The 21,305-nt window shown below is 36.8% G+C and overlaps 1 protein-coding gene across 2 annotated transcripts in view; it reads left to right on the top strand.

Annotated features, from left to right (window-relative positions):
• The window catches only part of ETNK1 (ethanolamine kinase 1), a 35,233-nt gene extending 17,868 nt beyond the window's left edge, over positions 1 to 17,365 (top strand). For both annotated transcript variants that reach the window (XM_021391599.1, XM_021391607.1), the window contains exons 5-8: positions 4,877 to 4,960; positions 7,121 to 7,281; positions 9,369 to 9,442; positions 10,608 to 17,365. In XM_021391599.1, the coding sequence (XP_021247274.1) occupies positions 4,877 to 4,960; positions 7,121 to 7,281; positions 9,369 to 9,442; positions 10,608 to 10,680 (392 nt within the window). In that variant the 3' untranslated portion in view covers positions 10,681 to 17,365. The remainder of the gene's footprint in view (positions 1 to 4,876; positions 4,961 to 7,120; positions 7,282 to 9,368; positions 9,443 to 10,607) is intronic.

The raw sequence follows: 21,305 nt of genomic DNA, 5'->3' as shown, positions 1-21,305 counted from the left end.
CATTCCCCAATCACCGTTTTAGATAAAATGTAGTTTTTAGTCACTTTTCCATGATTCAATGTAAAATACATCAGGAATTCCTCTAAAAGGCTCGCTGTCACGGTCAGTAGACTTAAAAGTTCCTACCTTAAAACAACTGCTATATGCTTTTCTTTTTGCAAACAGAATGGAGGAAAAAACAATGCCAGCAGTGCATCACTTATGAGCAATCCTACAATAACCAGTGTGTGAGTGTTTAGTGTTGGGGACAGGGTGGGGAGGAGTGGGAGGGGTACGTAAAGCACTTTGGCTTCAAGCTCGCTGGGGAAAAAAGACTTGGAAATCTGAAATGGGTAGATTGTTACACTTGTTTGAATGTTGCACAGGTATTGTGTTGTAAGACTTCTGCAATCTAGGTACAGCAGGTACCACCTTATAGTAACCAAACCTCAATGCCAGCTGTAGTATGTTTATATCTGTCCTTTGAAAGTTATTTCTTATAGTGTACTTATCACAGAGCAAAAACATCTATTTGCTTATTAGAATGATCTTATGTCATTTTTAGAAGTGGAGGGAGGCTCAACTATAATTCTACGTGTGTTTTGCTGGAGTTTTGTTAAGCACAGCAAAACCTGATGTTGGTATGTAGAGAACTTCGTAAGCACAAAATAAAATCTTTAAAGATGCACTTCATTGAGAATGACATCTGGCTGTATGAAGGTAGCTAACAGCTGTGGTGATGCTGAGACTTCACTAAATTTGCTTAATCATCTAGAGAGATTTGTGTGTCAAAAACGTCTTGGCTGAACCTCAGCTGGATCTGAGGAGAGAGAATCAGTCTTCTAGATAAACCACTCAGTTTTTTTTTTCCCCTTTCTCTCCATTAAACATTGAGCAGTGCTGGTAATGTTTATCTAGCTTTTCAGAAGCTGGCACAAAATAACTCATTGGTTTTAACAACACTGTATTTGTTGTGTTTGTAAATGCTTAGGACATCTTCTCAACATGTTTTTGTTTTTAAACTACAGGCTGACGACAGATATTAGGATTCTTGTCCAATGCAGTTAGAATGATAGTAACTTATTCCAGTGCCTTGCTTTCAGACTTGGACTCTGGATTAAATTAATGTTAAATTTTCAGACTTGGAAGAAAAATCATAATTGTCGTGCTGCTTTTGAGAAGAATCAATCTCATGTCCTTACATTTTATTTATGAGACTGGAATAGCATGTTGAATGCTATCTTCATTTGCTGCGTTGTAAGTTATCTGATTTGAATTTGCTCATGCTGTGACTGAGAGGACTTGGCTTCTTCTTGCTGCTTTGTTAATAGCTATTCTCAGTCACTCAGGATATGAAATTAGCAGGTGTTATTTTACATAACTCATAATAATTATCAATATGAATTACTGTCTGAAGGATACAACTCAGAGCTTCTTGTTGCCCTTAATTGCAATTTGGACATCAAGGTAATCAAAATGTGCTTAGTAGCACATATTTATAGAGCTCCTGTTCTGATGCTGTTCAAGTTTTTTTTTTTTTAACATAAGCTGGGAATATCCAAAATATATATTCTAAAAGTATTCAAATACTTGCTGTTCAAAAAGACCAATTACCAGTATTCTTTTGTCTATATCTGTGTTCTTTTTGAATGTTTTAAATTCTTCTGCCAGGAAGTTAAGTGTGTAGGTAGATGGTTAGATTTGTTCTGTTTATTCCCTCTGCCTACCCAATGTTTTCTATGATCTTTGGTAGGAGTCTGTGGGTGCTCAGTGCTTCTGAAGACTGAGGTATGTTTAAGGCTTCTAGTTTTGATCTAAAAACCTATTTTAATTTTGCAAAGGTATATTGGGTATTTATAACTAAAATTATTCTGTGGGTGTATGGCCCTTTTTTGTATTTTCAAATATGGTTGTAGCCTGGATCACTGTCTTCTCTGAAGCTGTCTTGTAGGACATCAGTGGCTCACCTGATGAGCAGGATAGGAGAGAACTTGCGATACATCATTCTAGTGTAGTAACTACAGCTAGGACTTGCTTGTTAAAAGCATCTACTTCATTAAACTGTTGAAAATGAAGAGCAGCTATAGAGAGGTTGCACCACCCTCCTGCCTTTCAGTTCCCTGAGGAGATCAAACAGATGTCCTCTTACTTTTTCTCCGATTTGAAATTTGAATTTCAGGTGTATAAAACACAACATGGATTCTGTTTTGTATCTTTATACAGTGTTCATAGATGAGATTGTGTTGCCTACAGTAGTAGACATCCCTTGATGAAAGGAATGTATCACAACTTGAAAAGTAAATAAGCTTAATACTTTTATTTCTGTTAGTAACAGTAGCTGCTCCAGAGAGATGACAGAGCTTAGTTTTAAATAATGTCTCCTTCAATAAAACACAGATATGCTCAGACTACTGTATTATTGGTCTCCCTACTCACATTGATACTAGTGGGATGTACAAATTCACTATGTTTCTTTAAAACCTTAAAGCAAACTGATTAACTGTAGTGTTACCGTACCTTTAGAAGCAGCTTTGCAGTATTACTGCAGCAAATCTTTAAAGCAAATTCTTATACTGTGGATATTTAAACAATAAGAACAATGCTTCTTCTAAAGGAAGGTAGTTAAAGCTCCACACTAGCACAAGTCTGAAAGAGATTAATAAGAATGCAGGATCTTTTTACTATGAAGCTTTGTCTTATCACATATGGGTTGCCAAATTTTCTTTATCTGCTACAGATAACGTGCTGTTGTTGCTGCCTTGTGGTGATATGCACAGTGCTACATAAGTGCACTGAACAAATGCTTTATCACATCACTTGTTTCCATGTGCCTCCCCATTGGAGAGTGCTTGGTAATGGCATCATCTGTAGCTTGTTAGATTCAATTTCTTATGAAATAAGACTATTATTTATATGTGCAAGTAAAAATTAAATTTTGGCTATATTTAAAAAAAAATGTAATGGCACATACATGTATGTTCAAGATGAAATTTGGACATAGAAGAAATTTATTTTAAGGTATATCTTATGCTGGTACTTTACAAGCAGACTTTAACCTGCTATGTTTTTATCTAATGTGGGGAAAAAGCTGAATACAGTCAGTTTCTAATGATGGTAGGGTGGGGGGGGCATCAGGAGGTCAGTTGTGTTGAAGAGTATTAACCAGGGTTGGGCGGTGCATTTTGACTGGCTTGTAACTTACAGGTGTTTGTTATTAAAAGAAGTACTAAAGAACCAGTGAGAAGCACAAGCACATGCACGTGTATGAATCTGCCAGTCAAGTAGCGGCAGAAGTTGGTCTGTGACAGTATCATAAGATCTTGGCTGCATCTGCTGTAAAACTTCTTGTCCCTTCAGACCCTTCAATTTTCCATTGCCAGCAAGATTTTCCTGGGAGGAACTTGCCACTTTGCATTCTCATGTTGGTTTGTCAGAGCCTAAAAGGTTTAACCTCATAACTTTGGTAAGCAATCCTCTTTTTCTGTGGAAGCAAGGGTAAATCTGACTTGGAGGATTGTGACTAAATGATTTTGTTAGTCTTTTGGGGTTTAACTTCAATTGTAAGTGCTTAGACAAGAAGATGGATGCGTCTGGAACAGATAGATGTGTTATTGTTTCAAACTTGGTAATAATGAACTGCATAGACAGAAGGAACACTTCTAACAAAGTTGTTCTGTGTTAACTTGCTTGGGACGTATGCCTGACATAGCTATTGTATTTGATATGTGCAATATTCATAAATTCTTAGGAGGCAGAGTATTAGATTCTTAATCCTAAGCCTAGAAAATATATAATAGTTAACTTTTAACATTATTCTTAATTTGCTTTTTTTTGATAGAGATATAATGGCATTAGTATCTATAAGTTTTTTTTTAAGTGATGCTAATAAGATTGTTCATTGAAACAGGAGAATGTTTTTATAAAGTAAATACGCAACTAGTCATTGAAAGAATGAGCGTAGAGAGGCAGAAGAGTACAACTGTGAACGTTAGCCATTTTAGCACAGTGTGAGAAATGCAAGCTTTCACATTTTAAGGTTCCACTTTGAATAGCACGCTACTTCCCTTTCTGTTGCTCCCTTAGAATAAAAGAGCTCTAATTTTATCTAGTTATTTGAACTTGTTGACGTCTTTAAAGCTTGCTGTGATGTAGACGTGCTTGTGCAGGTTCAGTGCTGTATAACATCCTTGAGTGAAGCACTTTTCCCAACTTCCCCAAAGACAACCACTGACTAGTAAAAAGGTTAAGTAACTTGGAAACATTTGGGACTGATGCCACTCTTATCAATTCTTATTTACACTATACTTGGTAGCTTCATTGTTTTGAGCGTTATCTATCAGTATCTTGAGACTAGTCTAAGCCAACTTAAAACAAAAAAGGGCAACCATTAGAAAAGTCTTGCTTTGTAAGTGTGCTTGAAGAAAGCACCTAGTATCAGCATACTAGAAGGAAGTAGCAACCTGTTGCAATGTTATTCTACCATGCTTGCATACTTGTCTTAGAATAAATAGGACTGTTGTTTTTTAAGTCAGGGAAAAATTGATCTGTGATTTCTACGTAAAGCTTAAATTAAGGCTCCTCTACCATATTTCTTATTTGGAAGGTAATTGATGCCCTCGTGTGGTAGAAGTTAAAATTCTGCTAATCAGAGTTTAAAAAACAGAGCATTTTAAGCTCTGATTGTTAAGAGATCCCTTGAATGAATTTTCAAAGTAGTCTCATACCACAAATATCAGTCTTGCCCTATAAAATCTGAGTGCACGCAGCTGGGTACAAGTAAGATAGAGATGTGCTTTTTTGTTTGTTTGTTTCCCTAAAACTTCAAAGGACACCAAAGGATTAGGGCCATGATTTCATTTGATGTGGACTCTGATGTTGCTGCTCTTGTCTCACATAGGTGATGTGCAGTTCATAGACTATGAGTACTCTGGATACAACTACCTGGCTTATGACATTGGCAATCACTTCAATGAATTTGCAGGTAAAAATTAGATTTTTGAGGTAAAGGTAAAGTGGACACAAAAAACCTTTGAATTCTCATTCTTGTACCACGTTCTGTTTTTCTTTGTATATCTAGATACGTGCATGTAGCTGTTAATCTAATGGTATCAAAATGTGTTAATGCCTCTACTTGCCGGCCAGTTATGTCCTTCCTTTACAACTCTGCTAGCTCAGAGAAGAACAGATAATCTCTTAAGTTTTACAGGTTAGGATAATACAAAACACTCAGGTTTCACAGTTGTTCTGTGAAATCACACAGCAGAGACTCAGCACACTATAATGAAATACCATGGATGTATCTGCAACAGCATAAGTAGTTATTTAATACCTAGAATATGCTGTGTGATTACAAAGTTATAAATGGCAGACTTTACATTTTTTTCGGTGGTTTTGTGTGTTTGCTAAGTATTTGCCCTTGAGTTATGTGCTAAAAGAAGTAGAGGCTAAGAATGTATGGTTGGAAAAAGTGTCAGATTTTAGCATTGAGTTGTGGATAGATTAATTCATTAGCTACCTGAGTTTCTTTTGGTGAATGCCCCTTCCCTGTACTCCGTAAGAGAGAAATAACCTTGTGTTTATGCAGTGTTATTTTAGAAGACGGAGTAATAGGGAAAATGTACACAATTATTAATATAGGTGGAAAGTACAGTGTGGTGACAGTAGAAGCCTTTATTTATGTGCCTGTCATTGCTTTTCAAATCTCAAGTTCAGATAACTTAATCAAGTATACGCTGACAATTTTAAAATGTAAGTATTTAGGAAACAAATTCTTCACAAAATACACTTGAAAGCTTTCGATTGATTTCATCTGAAACTTTTAAGAGTCGAAGTACATCTTCAAGGAGCTAGGTACAGTAAGAAGACTCTACACAAGTAATTTTTTCTCCACTGAAGAGCAGCTGTGCTTCACCTTTGCATTATTTACCCATCCAATACAAATGTAATTTTTTAAAGGCTACATTTGAGGATCAGATGTGGGAAAGAATTTAAGTGCTAGGAGATTGCAGTGATCGTAAAATAGGACTAAGGGAGAATTAGATATGAAAATGTCATTGTCATGGACACAGCAGTTAGTAGCATGCATGGCCACAACCATTTGGCCATATGAAATTGTATAGATTTGTGGTATGTAATCTGCTGAGGTGAAGCTACTTACCTTGTGCAAGAGAGCTGTGTACTGTAACCTCTTTCCTGATGCACTTGTACAGTAGGTCTGACATTCCCTTAGTACTTTCTGTGTGTTATATTTCAAATCCAGTGCTTCCAGAATAGAGTGGTTCTGTTGCTTACGCATCGTACTACTGATTGCAAATGTGCTTTCTTTCTCAGGAATAGTATGTTTCATATTTAGTTTACTGCACATACATACTGTTTTAGTCTTCTGGAAGGTGAAACAGAGGAAAGGAGACCAAGAGTGTTTTTTCAAAGGAGGAGGTGGTGTGGCTAAGAATGACTTTCTAAACGTAAAGCAGTCTTTGCCCGTGAAGCAGGATTAATAAAATTTTCCACATCTTCTGGGAGTTGATAGCCAATGCGTGTCAGCTGTGATCTAAATCTTGGGACTCCTGATAGACTTTGTGAGGCCTACTGTTGAGAATCTCTAGTATAAACAAACTTGGAGCTACATGCTAAGAAGAAAGGTATGGCAGAAGAGAATAGTTATGGAGATAAGACTTGTAATTCCCCCTATGGAGGGGAGGAGTAGACTACCCTTAAGTTTTAGTCTCAGAAATTTGAGCTGACAGTGTGTATGTTTCTGGATTCAGCTTTGGATAATGTTGCAAATGAGTCCCTGTTTGATGTGCAGGAGGGGTTCTGCTTTGTAATGCAGTTTTTTTTTTTCCTGAGATTTCTGTTAAAGATAAACTTGTTGCATTTCAAAACAAATTGAGTGTGTATGTGGCTGAAAACACCATAAATCTTTCTATTTTGAATGCTGTGTAATTCTTGTCTGAGAAATTCTTGCCAACAAGTAACTGATCTGATAAGATCATATCAAAGTAAAAGTAATTATGTTTTTCTACATCAATCTCTGTGTTTATGTTTGGGGGTAAGAGGGGAAGAAGCGGTTCAGTACTGTGGTTCTAGTGGTCTTTTTAGATACCCTAGGATTCAGATCTTTTTTTTTTCCCCCCCACAGGAGTAAATGAAGTAGACTACAGCCTTTATCCCAACAGAAAATTACAGGAACAATGGCTGAGATCTTACCTTGAGGCCTACAAAGAATATAAAGGATTTGGCACAGAAGTCAGTGAAAAGGAAGTTGAAGTTCTATATGTTCAAGTCAATCAGTTTGCACTGGTAAATAATCTGTGGATATGAATATGTTAAATGCTGTATTTTTTGTCTGTGGGCAAATGTAATTGTCAATTTCTTAACCTGGGTGCTGTGTTATGTAAAGAAAAACTTCTTAGCATGTTCTGTAGAAGCTTTTGTCATGTTGTGTGTTGACTCCATGCAAAAGAGGCAGTGAGTATTCAGAGAAGATGATGAGCTTTTTAGCAAGTATAGCTGCTAGCTGGCAAGTCCCTGTGTTGGAAAGAGTTTATGGTGGGTCTATGCTGAACTCCTTGTCAGACAACAGAAAAACAAGGTAGAACTCCATAAACTCACATACATCTTCTGATTTTAAAAGTTTTTTTTTCAAAGTAAGATAATTTTTTGTTAGAGTAAAACTAGGAAACTTTTGACTTATTAAAAAAAAGTGATTGAACCTCTTTTTAGAATCTTTCAGTATTACCATAACTCTTTCCTTGCCGTCAGTGTTCTGGAAAGCCATGTGATTTAAACTATAGCAAAATGCACGTGTAGTCTTAAGGATCGCAGAAGGTTTTCTGAGGGCTGACTGTGAGTCTGTTCCCCTGCTCCTCTTGTATCTCATGTGTCATGAACTATCTCCTGTCTGCTGTCAGTCTGCCTTCTCACTCAGGCTTCACTTCATTTTGCTTTCTCCTAAAGTAAAACATGCTAAACTATTCTTAGGCTGACTAAGGCTAAAATGCCAGTTTGATCTTATTTTATTTTTCTTTCTGACTAATTCAAGCACACCTTTATACTGTAACACCTTCAGTTTTCTGGCAAAAAGCTAGTGGTAACAGTGAAGAAATACGGGTCCTACTCTAGGAAGATGATTATTAAACAAGCCCTTAGAAAATACTAGTTTGTTGTTGTTCTGTTAAAATCTGTATAATCTTCTATTAACACTGAATTCAGTTGTCTCTTTCATTTAGGAAACTTAGATTTGCAGTTGTGTTGGCTGGTGGTCTGATGTCAAATATATATAGCATTATTTTTGTCAATTCTAAACCATGGTCATACTAATCTTTAAGGGAGGATAGTGTTCTATTCAGAGAACAGCTTAAGATGTGCCTTAAGACCACACATGATGCACAAATAGTGCCGAATGCAAGTAGGTGTCAGTTAATGTGGGCTATGGGAAAAATTAATGGATGCTGACATAAAGCTCCAAACTGTTCACCGTCAGGTAAAGTTATCAAAGCTTAGAGTCGCTAGAGGAAAGTTTTGTGCTTGCATATAATGGTTGCTGTTTTAAGGTGTTTTCAGGCATACATGCATGAAACTGTCTTCTATACTTCTGGTAAAGTGTTAGATGCAAGCTCCAGGAAGCAATTTACTATAAGCAATTACTAACTGAATAGAAGTTGAAAGTGTATTGTATGTAACCTGAGCGGTCCAGAAATGTCTTCAATTATCAGGCTCATGTCCATTGCGTATATTTGTTTGAAAGTTCGTTAGCAGTCACATCATAATAGTTTCAATCCATAATTTCAATCAGAAATTGAACGTAGGCCTTCAGGCTGTTCATCTAGACTAGTAAAGCAGTTATGGTTGAAATAGATTACAAACGTGTAAATGCTGAGGAGATTCTCTTCTGTAGCTACAGATCATGTTTTTGTCCAAATCAGTGGTGAAAGCGAGTTGCAGTTTATAACAACCTAAGGGTGTAATCAAAGGTTCAAATGGAATTCTCTATATGTGTTAGAGTTGAATATCATTAATCCTTAGCAGGATATTAACAGTAAGTTGTTTAATAAGTAACAGTAGTAGCAGTTCTATTTCTGTTTTCTTAACGTGATGTATATAATTACACAACAATTTACTTAATAGGTGAACTCTTTCACAAATGCAACATTGTTTCTTTTTCCCCAAGAAAAGTAACAAGTATAGTGTGTCTAGAGGCCAGTGGATTTACTCTGCTAGTAATTAGTTTCATAATACTTGTTTACCAGTCTCTTTGATGAAGAGATACAAAGCGAGTTTACAAAGATGGATTTGGGGAGTTCTCTTGTAGATGATTCTATTATGTAAGAATACACTTACATATGCTTTTATACAATGCTAATGTTTCCTAATTTTTTTTCCTTTAGGCTTCCCACTTCTTTTGGGGATTGTGGGCTCTAATTCAAGCCAAATATTCCACCATTGACTTTGATTTTCTAGGGTAAGTATGCTTGCTTCATGTAATCATACAATAATTGAGATTGGAAGGGAATTTTGGGGCCATCTGGTTAAGTGTCCCAGATATCATAAACTGTGAGGTCTGAGGTGTCTGATCTGTGTGATTGTCCTGTAACTTTTGAAGTGAAAATAAACGTAGACAGCTTTTATGGTCTTTTTTTCCTTCCTCCTGAAAACTTTCTAACTTAATATGTGCCTTTGGGCTAAAATACATAGCACATAGCAAGGCAAGGCACTTAACTAGAGGAGTAAATGCTTTTAAGCATTAAAGGTGTTTCTTGAAGCAACAAAGATGTACATCCCGAACTGCAAAAGTTAAGAAATGGGTCTCTTGTATAAAACTTACTGCACACAATGTTGATCTTAGAAATTCCTCACTTCTTGAAAAGAGCCTCTATAATGCCAATGAACATTAAGTTCTGTCTACTGAACACTGACTGATGGTTCTGTTTCAGGTAGATGTCTTTGGCATTTTTATTTTTTAATAGTCTTTCATCACAGCAAGCAGAAGAATATATCTGTCTTTTGTTGGGGACTGGGAGAAGTGATAAAATCCATCGTTTCACTTGGCATGAGTTTCTGCTTCAGTTTAGAATATTTTTTTTCTGTTAATGACTAAGCCAGTTTAATAGGTTTAGTTGTGCTGTTTTGTAAATGATACCAATGTGAGTTTCTTCTGTGGCTTTGTGACTAGTTATTCCAAAGGAGAAGTACTTATAAGTAACCGCTAGATGGCGAAAAAAGCAAGTAAAAGCACAAGTGAGAAAACCCAAAAATGATGTGGTTTAGAAAAATAACATTCTTCAAATGAACAAGATATTTCTTTTTTCTTTTTTTTTTTTTGTGTGGGGGAATTGTAGCTGTCAATTGTAGGACCCTTTATTAAGAACTTTAAGCATGAAAATGCCACCTCTGATACACTCAAAACAGCATTTGTTTTGCAAACTCTAGCAAGCTGGGAGGAGTGGTGAAGTGGTGTTGTTGAGGACTACCATAATATGGTGGTTCTATTCTTCCTCCTTTGGTAGCTGCTATAGGTTAGTATTTGAAACAGGCTTCTGGGATAGGTGGACTTCTGATTAGCCCTAGGATGTTTCATTTTATGAAATTGTCTGCTCTTAACTTCAGGTCTTTTTCCCTTTGAATAGGTATGCAATTGTTCGTTTTAACCAGTATTTCAAAATGAAGCTGGAGGTCATGATGTTAACTCTCCCAGAGTAAAGAAGAGGAGCAAACTTACCAAGTGGATTGACAACCCCTGAATCTTTTCTGAGAATGGATACTGGAAAAAAAGCTAAACATTTGTTGAAGTTCTGTAATGCTCACTTGGTGGTTCTTGCTTTATAAATAATGCCTCTAAACAGTCCTTCAATGTTAAATTTAATATGAAGAGCATACGTACTGCTGTTGATATAAAATGGATTAGAAACTTGCTAAATCTAAAAGTTGTAGAAATGGCAATTTAATCCTTTTTTGTAATTTAACATGTTGTATGTGAATTATTTATTTTAAGTTTAACATGATTCCATTGCTGCTTTCGTCAGTTTTTGTAAAAGTTGGGTGCAGACGGTGAAGTTGTTCCAAAGGATTTGTTTAACAACTTGTTTTATTGAGCTGTGTTAACTTATATTAGAGATCTACACAGTCAGCAGATATCAACCTTTTAGATCTATACAGGCAAAATGTGAGATACTGGTCACAGGTATGTAGTAACCTAGGGGAAAAGGTTAGGATGATCTTTTTTATTTTTTTTAATTCTATAGCGAAAAAGGTAGCTGTCCACATTATGGTACTTATCTTCTGTCTAAGAATCAGCCTTCTTGCTAAAATGATAAATAACGTTTTGACTTTCCTTTCTGTGTATTAAGCTGTAGAAATGTGAAAGTTCTGTAGCCGTCAAATTCTTTTAGACTCCGTACCATCACAGTGTTCGATGGGAAGTGTACCATCTCTAACTTCTGTGGGAAAGCTGCTTGTTTGTTAAGCGTACTTCTTAAACAAAAGACCACTGTTCCAAAATTTGTATTACTTTTTGAAACTTGATTCAAAATTTCAACACTATTCTGGTCTCTGGTGTGCTTCAGCAGTATCTGATGGAATGGACTATTGAACTGCAAATTAGTGAACAGAGATCCTGTTGCACTGGGGAGCAAGACACTTAGGTTTACAGTTTGTTATATTGTATATTGTCTTTCCTTCTGCTTTGTCATCATCTAACCTTGGATTCTAGTCTTAAATGCTTGATCCTGTAGTTGCAAATTCTGTAAGTCTGTTTTTTTTCTGTGCCGTCAAATTAATTTTCAAAGTCTCCAGTTCAAAGGATAACATGAAAAAGTATGACTTGAACAATGGGACTTTGATTGTCACACACAGCTTTTTAAAGCTATCATACCAAGAATGGTCTGGATTACAAAATGTGAACTGAAAAGAAAATGTTTACTTAAGAAAACCATATGTAAGTTTAAGTGGAAAAGAGGCTTTAAAACTCTTTTAGAAGAGGTAGGAGAAACAACAAAAAATAAAACCAACAAGCAATTTGGAGTTGGGCAGGCATATACTCAGCTCTTGGGTATACTCTGAAAAACTTTGCACTTTGGTCACTTAAGTGCCCACGTGTACAAAGTCTGTGTGTGGATACACACATGCAATCACAAACTTAACTGAAGAGTAAATATTATGGGGAGCTTCTGGTAGAGACTCCAGCAAAGATATTTATTCTAAATTGCTTTGCGACATACCGGTGTGTGTGTGTGTGTGTATATGTGTATATAACATACACATACACATTTGCTTTAAAGCTTTTTTGATTCTTTCAAGACAAAGAAGGTTGATGTGAATGAATAATTTTCACCTTGAACAACCATTTTGAATGGCATTTTTTTTTTTTAACAGAAGCAGGGGTTGGGTTTTTCCCTCTTGTTTATATTCATCTCTGAAAGTTATTTTTTTTTTTTAAATTATTTAGTCAAAACCTTAACTGTAATGCAATGGGAAAACTGGGCTTTTTTTTTTCCTGTAACTTGAAGTTAGCATTTGCTAGCTGGAGGCTAATATACTGGACAAACTATCTTGGTAGTTAAATAGAAATGAATAGCTAAAATTGACATTTATATTTTCTTTTGTAGCAGATATAGAGGATGTTGCTAGAGCTCATGAAAGCACTGAAGACTCTTGTTTTCTGTACTTTCCCCCTGTGGGCATGATTGACATGTATTGAGTAATAGCCTGCTGTCTTCGTAGTCCCTTCAAGTACGGCATGAACTCTTTGAAAGTAAGGTTGATAAAGATTTTAGAACTTGATGTTTTGTTTATTTTCTTCAAATGGTGTCTTTATTTCTGGCAGTGTTGCTTTGTTTTTAAAATATGTGTAAGAGGCTGTGAAATTCAGTTTGTCTTGGGAAATCCAGCACTTGACAGAGCCTGTCTAACTTTCCCAACAGCTTGCAACCCACATTCCCTTTTCAAGTACCAGTTCTATTTAAGTTTGGAGTTAGTGTAACTTTTTTTTCAGTAGTATTTTGTTTATATAGTTCAAGTAGCAATAACTGTAGGAGTGGAAACTTGGAAACTCGCTTCTGCAGAACCAAAGCTCTTTGTGAATGCAGCTCAATCTCATTCTTATGGAGTTAATTTCCACTGAATCTCCCATAAAAGCACTTTCAAGCAGATAGTAAATACTGCAAGCTTTTTCTGAGCCACTTTGAAGAAGCACAAGGATTATCACAGGTTATAGTGGTCAACTTTGCAGTACTGATAGAGGCTTTCGTTTTGCATGTTGAAGTTCATTTTACACACTTAAATACTGCTTTGCATCAGCTTTCTTTCAAGACAAGTACAGATTAAAACAATTCCTGATAAAAAGTTCTGAGAAAATACTGTAAACTTTTCTAAAATGAAATGCCAGTTACCTTGATGCTTGTACCATATCACGTTTAGCCAGTAGCACTCAGATATTCTGTTGCAAATAAGAATATCTACAGATGTATTAAATTTGAAGCAGTAGTTTTTTCAATAGCATTGCAAATGTTAAGGTAGCTTGAAACTGTGAATACAGGACATTCTGAATGTAAGTTAGGTACTAAAGCACCAAACTAGAGAATGTGTACTTGTTCTGATTAGTTTCTCTCAGTCTCTTAATAGCAACTTTAAGATATTTGAAGGAGGGCAAAAAAGACTGAGCTCTAGAAACATCCTGTAGTAGTTTTGACTGTGACTTGCCAAGAAGATACTCTGTTGCCTTTATGTTAAGCTAAGGGCATAAATGCCAAAATTAATAATTCTTACTGTAGTTAAACCTATAATGTAAATATAAAGAGGATTATTAATAATGGCATTCTTGCATAAATAGCATCAAGTCAATAGACCATAGTGGCCTGGTTGCTTTTGTAAAGCAGAATAGTGTGAATTTTTTCTTCTCGTTTCTGCAGTCAGATCTGGCTAATCAGTGCTTAATTTTTTAAGTTGTTGAAGCATTACAGGAGTAACTGATCTCTTCTTATATAATTTTAAATTCATTTATACGTCTTGATTTGCATTTTAAAAGTAATTACCAAATTTGTATTAACCAGATCTGACTGTATATGTATATAAAACAGTGTAAATAACCATTTGTAAATTAGTGTGAATTGTACTGTACCTTGCTTTTATGGACTTGTGTACTGCATTGTATTCTCTCCTATTTTGTAGAAATTTTGATGTAAAGAAGAAATCTAACTCTGTGTGCTGACTTCTTTTGTTAAATTTATCTGTAACAAAGCATAGTAGTTATGTTCAGGTATCCATTTATAGCCTTGGACACCCAGTGTCTTTTTTCCCTGCTAGCTTTTCTAACATCTTGCTCTTGGGAATGATTCTGGGAAAAGAAGTTATTCGTACAGTGCTAAAATGAAGAGAAAGTCTATTCTGATAGGGCAAACGATATATCAGAGGTACCTGTAAGTATCTGCGGTATAGGGAAGGCTGTTAAAATTTAAAACAATTTCCTATACATTCTTGAATGCTGGTGACTTCTAGACCATAAGCATGTTGAATTGAAGTACTCTTAAGTGTGCGCTCCTGTCGTGACAGCAATTGAGTTAGTTGTGATAGAAGTCTCCGAATTTAAATGTTTTTGGTGGATATAGATTTAAAATAGGATTAGTTGCTAACTTGTAAATGCTTATAATAACCCCCTCACCCTCAGATCACTCAAGAAGTTCTACCAGTCATTTTCGTTCACACTAGAATTATTGGTAGATCCTTTAGACTATTTGGGACTTAATTGAGGAGGTATTTTTCCTGTGTGCACTGCTCTCCCTCCACAACCCCCAAACTCTAGTTCATTAGGGGAAATACGATTATAAAAGCTTCCTTTCCACACTTAATCCATATTTTTTTTTTACTGAAATTGTGTTCTGCTTTATTAGTATATGACTCCTCATCAGAATTATTTTTGTTAAAGTCCCTTGCTAAAGAGGCCTTTGACCTTGGACGTGAAGCATAGACAGTTGTCCCCAAACGGCCAGCTATTTTTCATTACTGTTGCCTTTCAATACCAATTTTGAACTGCATGGTGTCCTTCAAGCTGTTAGTATGTTCTTGTCCCTGCTGTGTTTCTGCTGGAAAACACTGGTGTGCAAATCTCGTCCATCTGACAAATTGATCTTGATACAGTTGTCATATGTTGTCAGCTCTACCTGCACTGGATGAAAGGTACACATGCTTATCAGTGTTGACACTTAAGTTAGTGGGGGTCCTGGGAAGTGAGCTTGTCATAGAAGTGTTCATCAGGAGGTGGGTTGGGTTCAATAAATATAGGTAAAAGGAAATCCACATGGAAAAGAACTTCAGCTTTCAGCGTAGGAAATTCTTGAATATGCCTGTTGCATGGTTTAAGGACAAGAGCAAATGGGTAAAGTTTGTTTCAAAGTTAAGTTCAAATTTATTTTAAAACATTTGCTGGCTAGAGAAGGCTTACACAATTATTATTATTATTTTTAACTCCTGCCAAAAGGAATCTTAACGTAACTGCTTTTCTAATTAAAACTTTTTTTCTATATCCCACTGTAATATAATTTCTTGCTCAGGGTAATTCTCCCTGTAGCTGGTAGAAGAGGTTGACCTCATCCTATCTGTTTTGTTTTGTTTTGTTTTGAGTTAGTTATCTGTTCTTCATAAATATCAATGTTTTTTCTTTTTGTGTTTTTAAATACGTGTTCACAGATGCACGTGAACATGTAGGCTACACGCTGAATGTTTTCATTAGATGTAAAAGAGATGAAAAGCCGTGACCTTTGGTCTTGTACAATATAGGTCTTCTGTTAGCCAACCACATAACTTAAAGGAACTCATGGCAGTGAGAAACGATCCAAATTTCGGTGGGGTATGTCAGAAGAAAGCAACTTTTGTGGCCTTTATACCTCTGGAGTGGAAAGGAAAACATGCAAATTGTTTGCATGTGCCAGTTGTATGGAGGTGCTTTAAGTGATGTGGGGAGACCCTGCAAAAAGCATTGGCTGACTTTTTAAAGTGTCTTTTCCAAGTGATCTATCTGTACAGTTTAAGTTGCTGTAACTAGAAACTAGCCAAATCAGGGGCCCAGAGAGGGAGGAGACATTGTAAAAAAAATTACCTATATGGTAAAATCTGGGCACAGTCAATTTGCAACCCTTCAGGTGTATTTTGGGCCTTTTCATTTATTTAACAATATAGATGATGTTCTGCACTAGGTGGTTTAATAATGGGTTTTGTCATTCTTGCTAAATGCCAGAAAACTGACTGAACGTGGGCCTGAAGTCAGAGAGTAGTCTGACCTTAGAACAAGTGGCCAGGCTTTACCAGATGAACACAGAATTCTACACTAGTTGCTTCTGTAGCCTTCTGGAAAATTTTAGAGCTTTTGTCTCGGGTTCCCTGTTGTATAGAATTTTAATTAACACCCCCCCAAAATACATGATGCTTATGGACCTTGGGAAATCCTGGTGCTGGTTAAGCCATGTGAACATTTAGAAAGCACATTACTTGAAAATCTAATGAACGTTAAAAATAAATGATGAAATAACTTCAGGTACTGCACCAGCCTTATGTTGTGTGATATTGCAGTTGCATTTTTTTCATGTTGTAGTATTTTTTTTTTCCACATAGTAGAGATCCATGCAAAACACAAGGTGAAGGAGACCACAGAAAAGAAACAGTAAAAACCGTTACATACAGTCCCATAAAATGCAGAGTAGGTTGGGGGGGGAATAAGGGTTTCCTACCTTTGGTGGTAGTAACTTTCAACTGTTATTAAAAAAAAAAAAAAAAAAAAAGTAGGCGTCAAGTCTTAAATGTGTGACAGACTTTTTTTTATTTTTTTTTAATAGGTAGAAACATTCTTAACATTTTGTATCTCAAGTACAATCTGTGGTAGTCAGTAATGCTGCTTTGTACACAAGTGCTTTGAATAGTCTCAGCACCAAGAATGTATCCACTCTTTAATATAACTTAGATTCTTCAGTTCTGTCTCAAGCGTCTTAATCCAGCTATCTAAAACCCTTTAATTACTTGCAGAAACAGGGCCATAGCATAGTAGGGGTATATTCCTCTTCGTGTCCTTTTTGTTTCTTTTTTCCACTGAATATTTGCCAGTGTTCTTTTAAACGTGAGTCCATTTATGTGCTGTGAATAAGTTAAATTTAAAAAGCAACCTTTATCTTCTGACACTGTCATCCCCCCAAAAAGTCCCCATGACCCTTTTTGTATGTTGTGGAGTTCAGATGCGTCATTTATCCATTTGAGTGAACTGTATTTCTTTTGAACTAAATGTTATTGAAGCTCTATTATAAGGCCTTCTACCACTGATGAAATGAAGTAATGTACCTTTGAAAGAGATTTATATTGTGTAAATAATTTCAAACTGCAACAATAAAGTTTGTTTCTAACTGCACTGTTAGCATGTATTGTAGTGATTTTGCTTCCCCCAGATGTAAAAACACTTACTGTGGTATAGAGCTGTTGAAAGTTTTTGACTTGTGTTAAAACGTATACCTCTTGCTGGGATTGACGACCCATTTGAAAGCGAAATGCTTTGAGGTAGTACTCTGCTTGCACAAAGTTGACTCTTAAATTTTTTTGCATATTAAATAGCCGCCTTGGTCATTAGCTACTAAAATTTCACATCTGGGAGGCAGAATGTAAGTGAATATGGGTGTCAGTTGGGATCACTATTGAGGAATTGGGGAAAAAAGTCAATCCTGCTATCGAGTTCTACTTCTGCACAGTAAGAGCTGTGTTAACTACTTGAGACCTGTTTTACAGGCTTTGCATCCAGTGCTAGGGGTACTATGTTAGACAGTTGCTTGGGGGAACATGGAGTGTGTATTAGTAAAATTCTGCTGCCTCCATTTTGTTTGTGCAACTGTAAAGACCATGATTTCACCAAGGCAGACATTACTTGGGCTTGAGCAACCTTAAGCAGTTGACCACTGAATTTATTGAGGAAAACATTGAGTCAGTCTGTCTCTGTGATGGATCTTCCCTCCTTCTCACTGAAAATATGTCTTTCCTACGTACACTAAACAGAAAATTTTGGCTTTCGTAGGTTTAGGGGGCTTGATTAAAGAGTTACCAGTTTTTGCGTCTGTAGGAAGGTATGGATAGAACAAGCAAGTTCTGTTGCATGCGGAAGGAAATCTATCTTTGGGCTTGAGAGAAAGCTTTAACCCATCTTTGTAGGCGATTTGAGCCCCATGCATCTTTGTTTAAATAGATTTTTGAAATGTCAACTGTATAAAATGTGCACCTATGGAAAACAAAAATTGGTCCTTGCATGAATTCAGAATAGCACACCCTTAATTTCTAAGTTTATATTGGATTTATTAAATGGAAGCCTTTACTCCCATTAGCACAGCAGAGTCAAGCTGCACAAGAGTGTGCTGGAATCCTCTATACATGTCAACGTGTGTGTCCTACCGACAGCTTCGTTTTAGAACCTGCACTTGCTACTGAAGGGGTAGGGACAGCTCTTTTCTCTCTTTTTATTTAAGTCTCATAGAGTGCTCTTACTGCTGGCAAGTAAGGACAAAAACATTTCTTTCATCAGGAACTAGCTTTGAAATGGGAAGTGTGACCTTTTTCTTATATACTCTTGGAAGTCTTGCTTAAGCTGCTAACCGTAACTTGTTTCCTTCCCATCCTCTGTTCATGTTCCCTTCAATTAGGCTGCAGTTCATCCTTATCTTAGTTTCTTGCAGTGCTATTTAGAATAATGCTGCTTGTCAGTGTTTCAAAGTTTTGGGAGTGTGAATAGAGCAGAGCATAGAATTGTTCAAATAGTAGCAGTTACTTCAAAGGCCAAAGGTGGTGTCTCCTTCAAGTGACTTCATGACTAACTGGGCAAGTCAGATGCACAGCTCTTTCTTTATTGCAGTTATTTTCTATGGATGCCTTTTTTGTGCCCTGTGGAACAGAACAGGCTGACAGACTCCAGCACTTACCCGCAGGTGGCAATGGAGCTGCAGGCTGCGTCTCATTGTTTAAGAAGCATTTAAAGACAGTTTATTTCTGTAGTACAGCATGCCATACATTGAGTTAAACGGGGAAAAGGGTATTCTTTTATCTCTCAGTGAGTCGCAGCCAAGATCTGTAATTGCCTTCCTCTTAATGTTGCATAACTGTTAGCAAGACTCAAGCCAAGCATTAATGAATTTCATCAGAACTTCATTTTTTAATGAGCATCATTAATCGTTAGTCATGCGTGCTGCAACCTACACTTTTCTGAAGTGGGGGTTTGCCAATTGTCTTGCACTATAAAAACAGCAGCATATCTTCCCCAGATTTTATCAGTAAAATAACAACATGAAAAGACTGGAGGGAGAGAGACACAAAAAATACCTCCTTTATTTGAACTTTTAAATACTTGAGATGCTCTCTGAAAGTTAGTCTGCAATTTCTGCTTGTGAGCAGCTGCTGCTGCCCTGCTTTCTTCTCTACAAACTTCGATAATACTGTGAGAGCTCACGTGAGAGCTGGTAGGGATCTTATGTACCAAACTTAAGAATTACACCTACCATGGCTTCTTAAGATGGATTCATTGGGCATCCTCTAGCTCTTGTTACAAACTCCCATAAGTTTTAAAGGCAAAACTTCTTTTCAGCTTTGGAAAAACGACAGCTAGTGATCCACTGTCCAGTATATATTCCTTCACATAGGTCCTGAGCATCCCAGAAGGAACATCAGCTTCCTGACTGCTCCAAACACTTGTCTGGATTTAGCAATTCAGGTGACTGTCCTGATTCACTCCCCTATCCCACTGGGGGAGAGCAAGTGAATGCTCTTTAACCTGCGGTTAAACCACACCAACAGCAATACTTTATTTGCACTGAGCTGCCTAGCAGCTCATTCATACTCCCTCTATAACCAAGTGGAGCTGCTACTTGCAGAGGTGGGTGAATTAAGTTGTCACGCAGATGTCACCGTGTTAGAGCTTTATGAGAAACAAAATCTCTTTCCTATTTCCTTTTCCGTATCTTGTACCTTAGACCAAGGAAATGTATTACTCTAATCTTAACTGATGTGGATACAGATGTTTGTGGCTCAGGCGGAGGAGTAAGTGGTGTGAAGAGGGAAGAGTAAATGAAGGGATCTTCATTTTCAAGGGATCATAATGAAAAGTGCTCCCGAGGAGAGTAGAAGCACCATGGAAAAGAAAAATGGGGGAAGAATGGAATACAGATGGCAAAAGAGAGTGGAGACAGCAACTAAGAAAAGGTATACTGACATGGAGGAAAATGGGCACATGAAATAGGGGGAACATCCAAGATAAGAGGGAGAAGATACTGAGCAAGTGGTGACAAGATGGTGGAAAGAGTAAATTAGAGATTTGCTGTGGATAATGAGTTTGCAGCAGAGGAAAAAATGAAAACCTCCTTATGAAGGTGTCATAGTTAATTTATTTTATTGTTTCTCTGGCATGTATTATCAAAAGTGGTTATGATTTTGGATTTCTTTTGTCTGAATGCCCAACTGGAGATCCAGCAATGTGCAGAGTAGCTTTCTGTGGTGTCCCGAAAGCATTTCTGCTTACAAGATCTGAGCTTCATGTTTTGGAAGTACATTTATTAATGAGGTGTAGGGTTAACTTCCACTTCTTAGGCTTTCCTAGGTTAAAAAATGGAAAGGAGAAATACAAATGTGTGCATGAGGTATTCTCCAGAGTGGGCACACATTTAATGCTGCAAATGCTCTTTGAACAAAACTTAATTGCTGCTATTTATGCTGTGCTAACATGAAGATGAAGGTTTGTACCCAACCTTTGCCTAGCCCAGATGATTATGCACAATTTTGTGGAGGAAATAGTAAGGGGCACTGCCCCCAAAACAACCAACCAACCAAAACAAAACAGATACAAAACAAGAATATTTGGGATAAAAATGTTTATGCCAGCGTATAGTTGGTCTCAATTTCAGGTGCAGGGTAGCATTGCTGTCTTCTGTGGCTAAGATCAGCAAAACCTGCCACACAGGACTTAATGTGCTGTGAGTTAGAAAGACAGATTTTAATAAGGCATTGGCTATTGTCTATTCTGATGTTTGTGTGTGTGTGTGTGTGTGTGCAGCAAAGATGCTGTAAGTACAGCACCTTACTTTATGTAACATGATTATCAACATGGGAGACCTGAGGAAAATGATACTGAGATCTGGCTGGGAAATTCATCTTGCGATAAATGATGTATGGATTGCATGAATGAATTGGTGACTGAGACTACTGAGTTATCTTTTCCACGCCAAGTTTTTAAGTCATGTCATTCGGTGTTCTGATTTATAGCTGCTTCATGGGAGAAGTATGTGCTTGTGTTCGGGTACTGCAAGTGGAGAATTACTTTGAGT

This window comes from Numida meleagris, chromosome 1 (assembly GCF_002078875.1).
Source record: "Numida meleagris isolate 19003 breed g44 Domestic line chromosome 1, NumMel1.0, whole genome shotgun sequence".
In the NCBI taxonomy this organism is placed as follows: Eukaryota; Metazoa; Chordata; class Aves; order Galliformes; family Numididae; genus Numida; species Numida meleagris.
The sequence above is the reverse complement of the archived record's forward strand: the minus strand, read 5'-3'. Positions and strand labels throughout refer to the sequence as shown.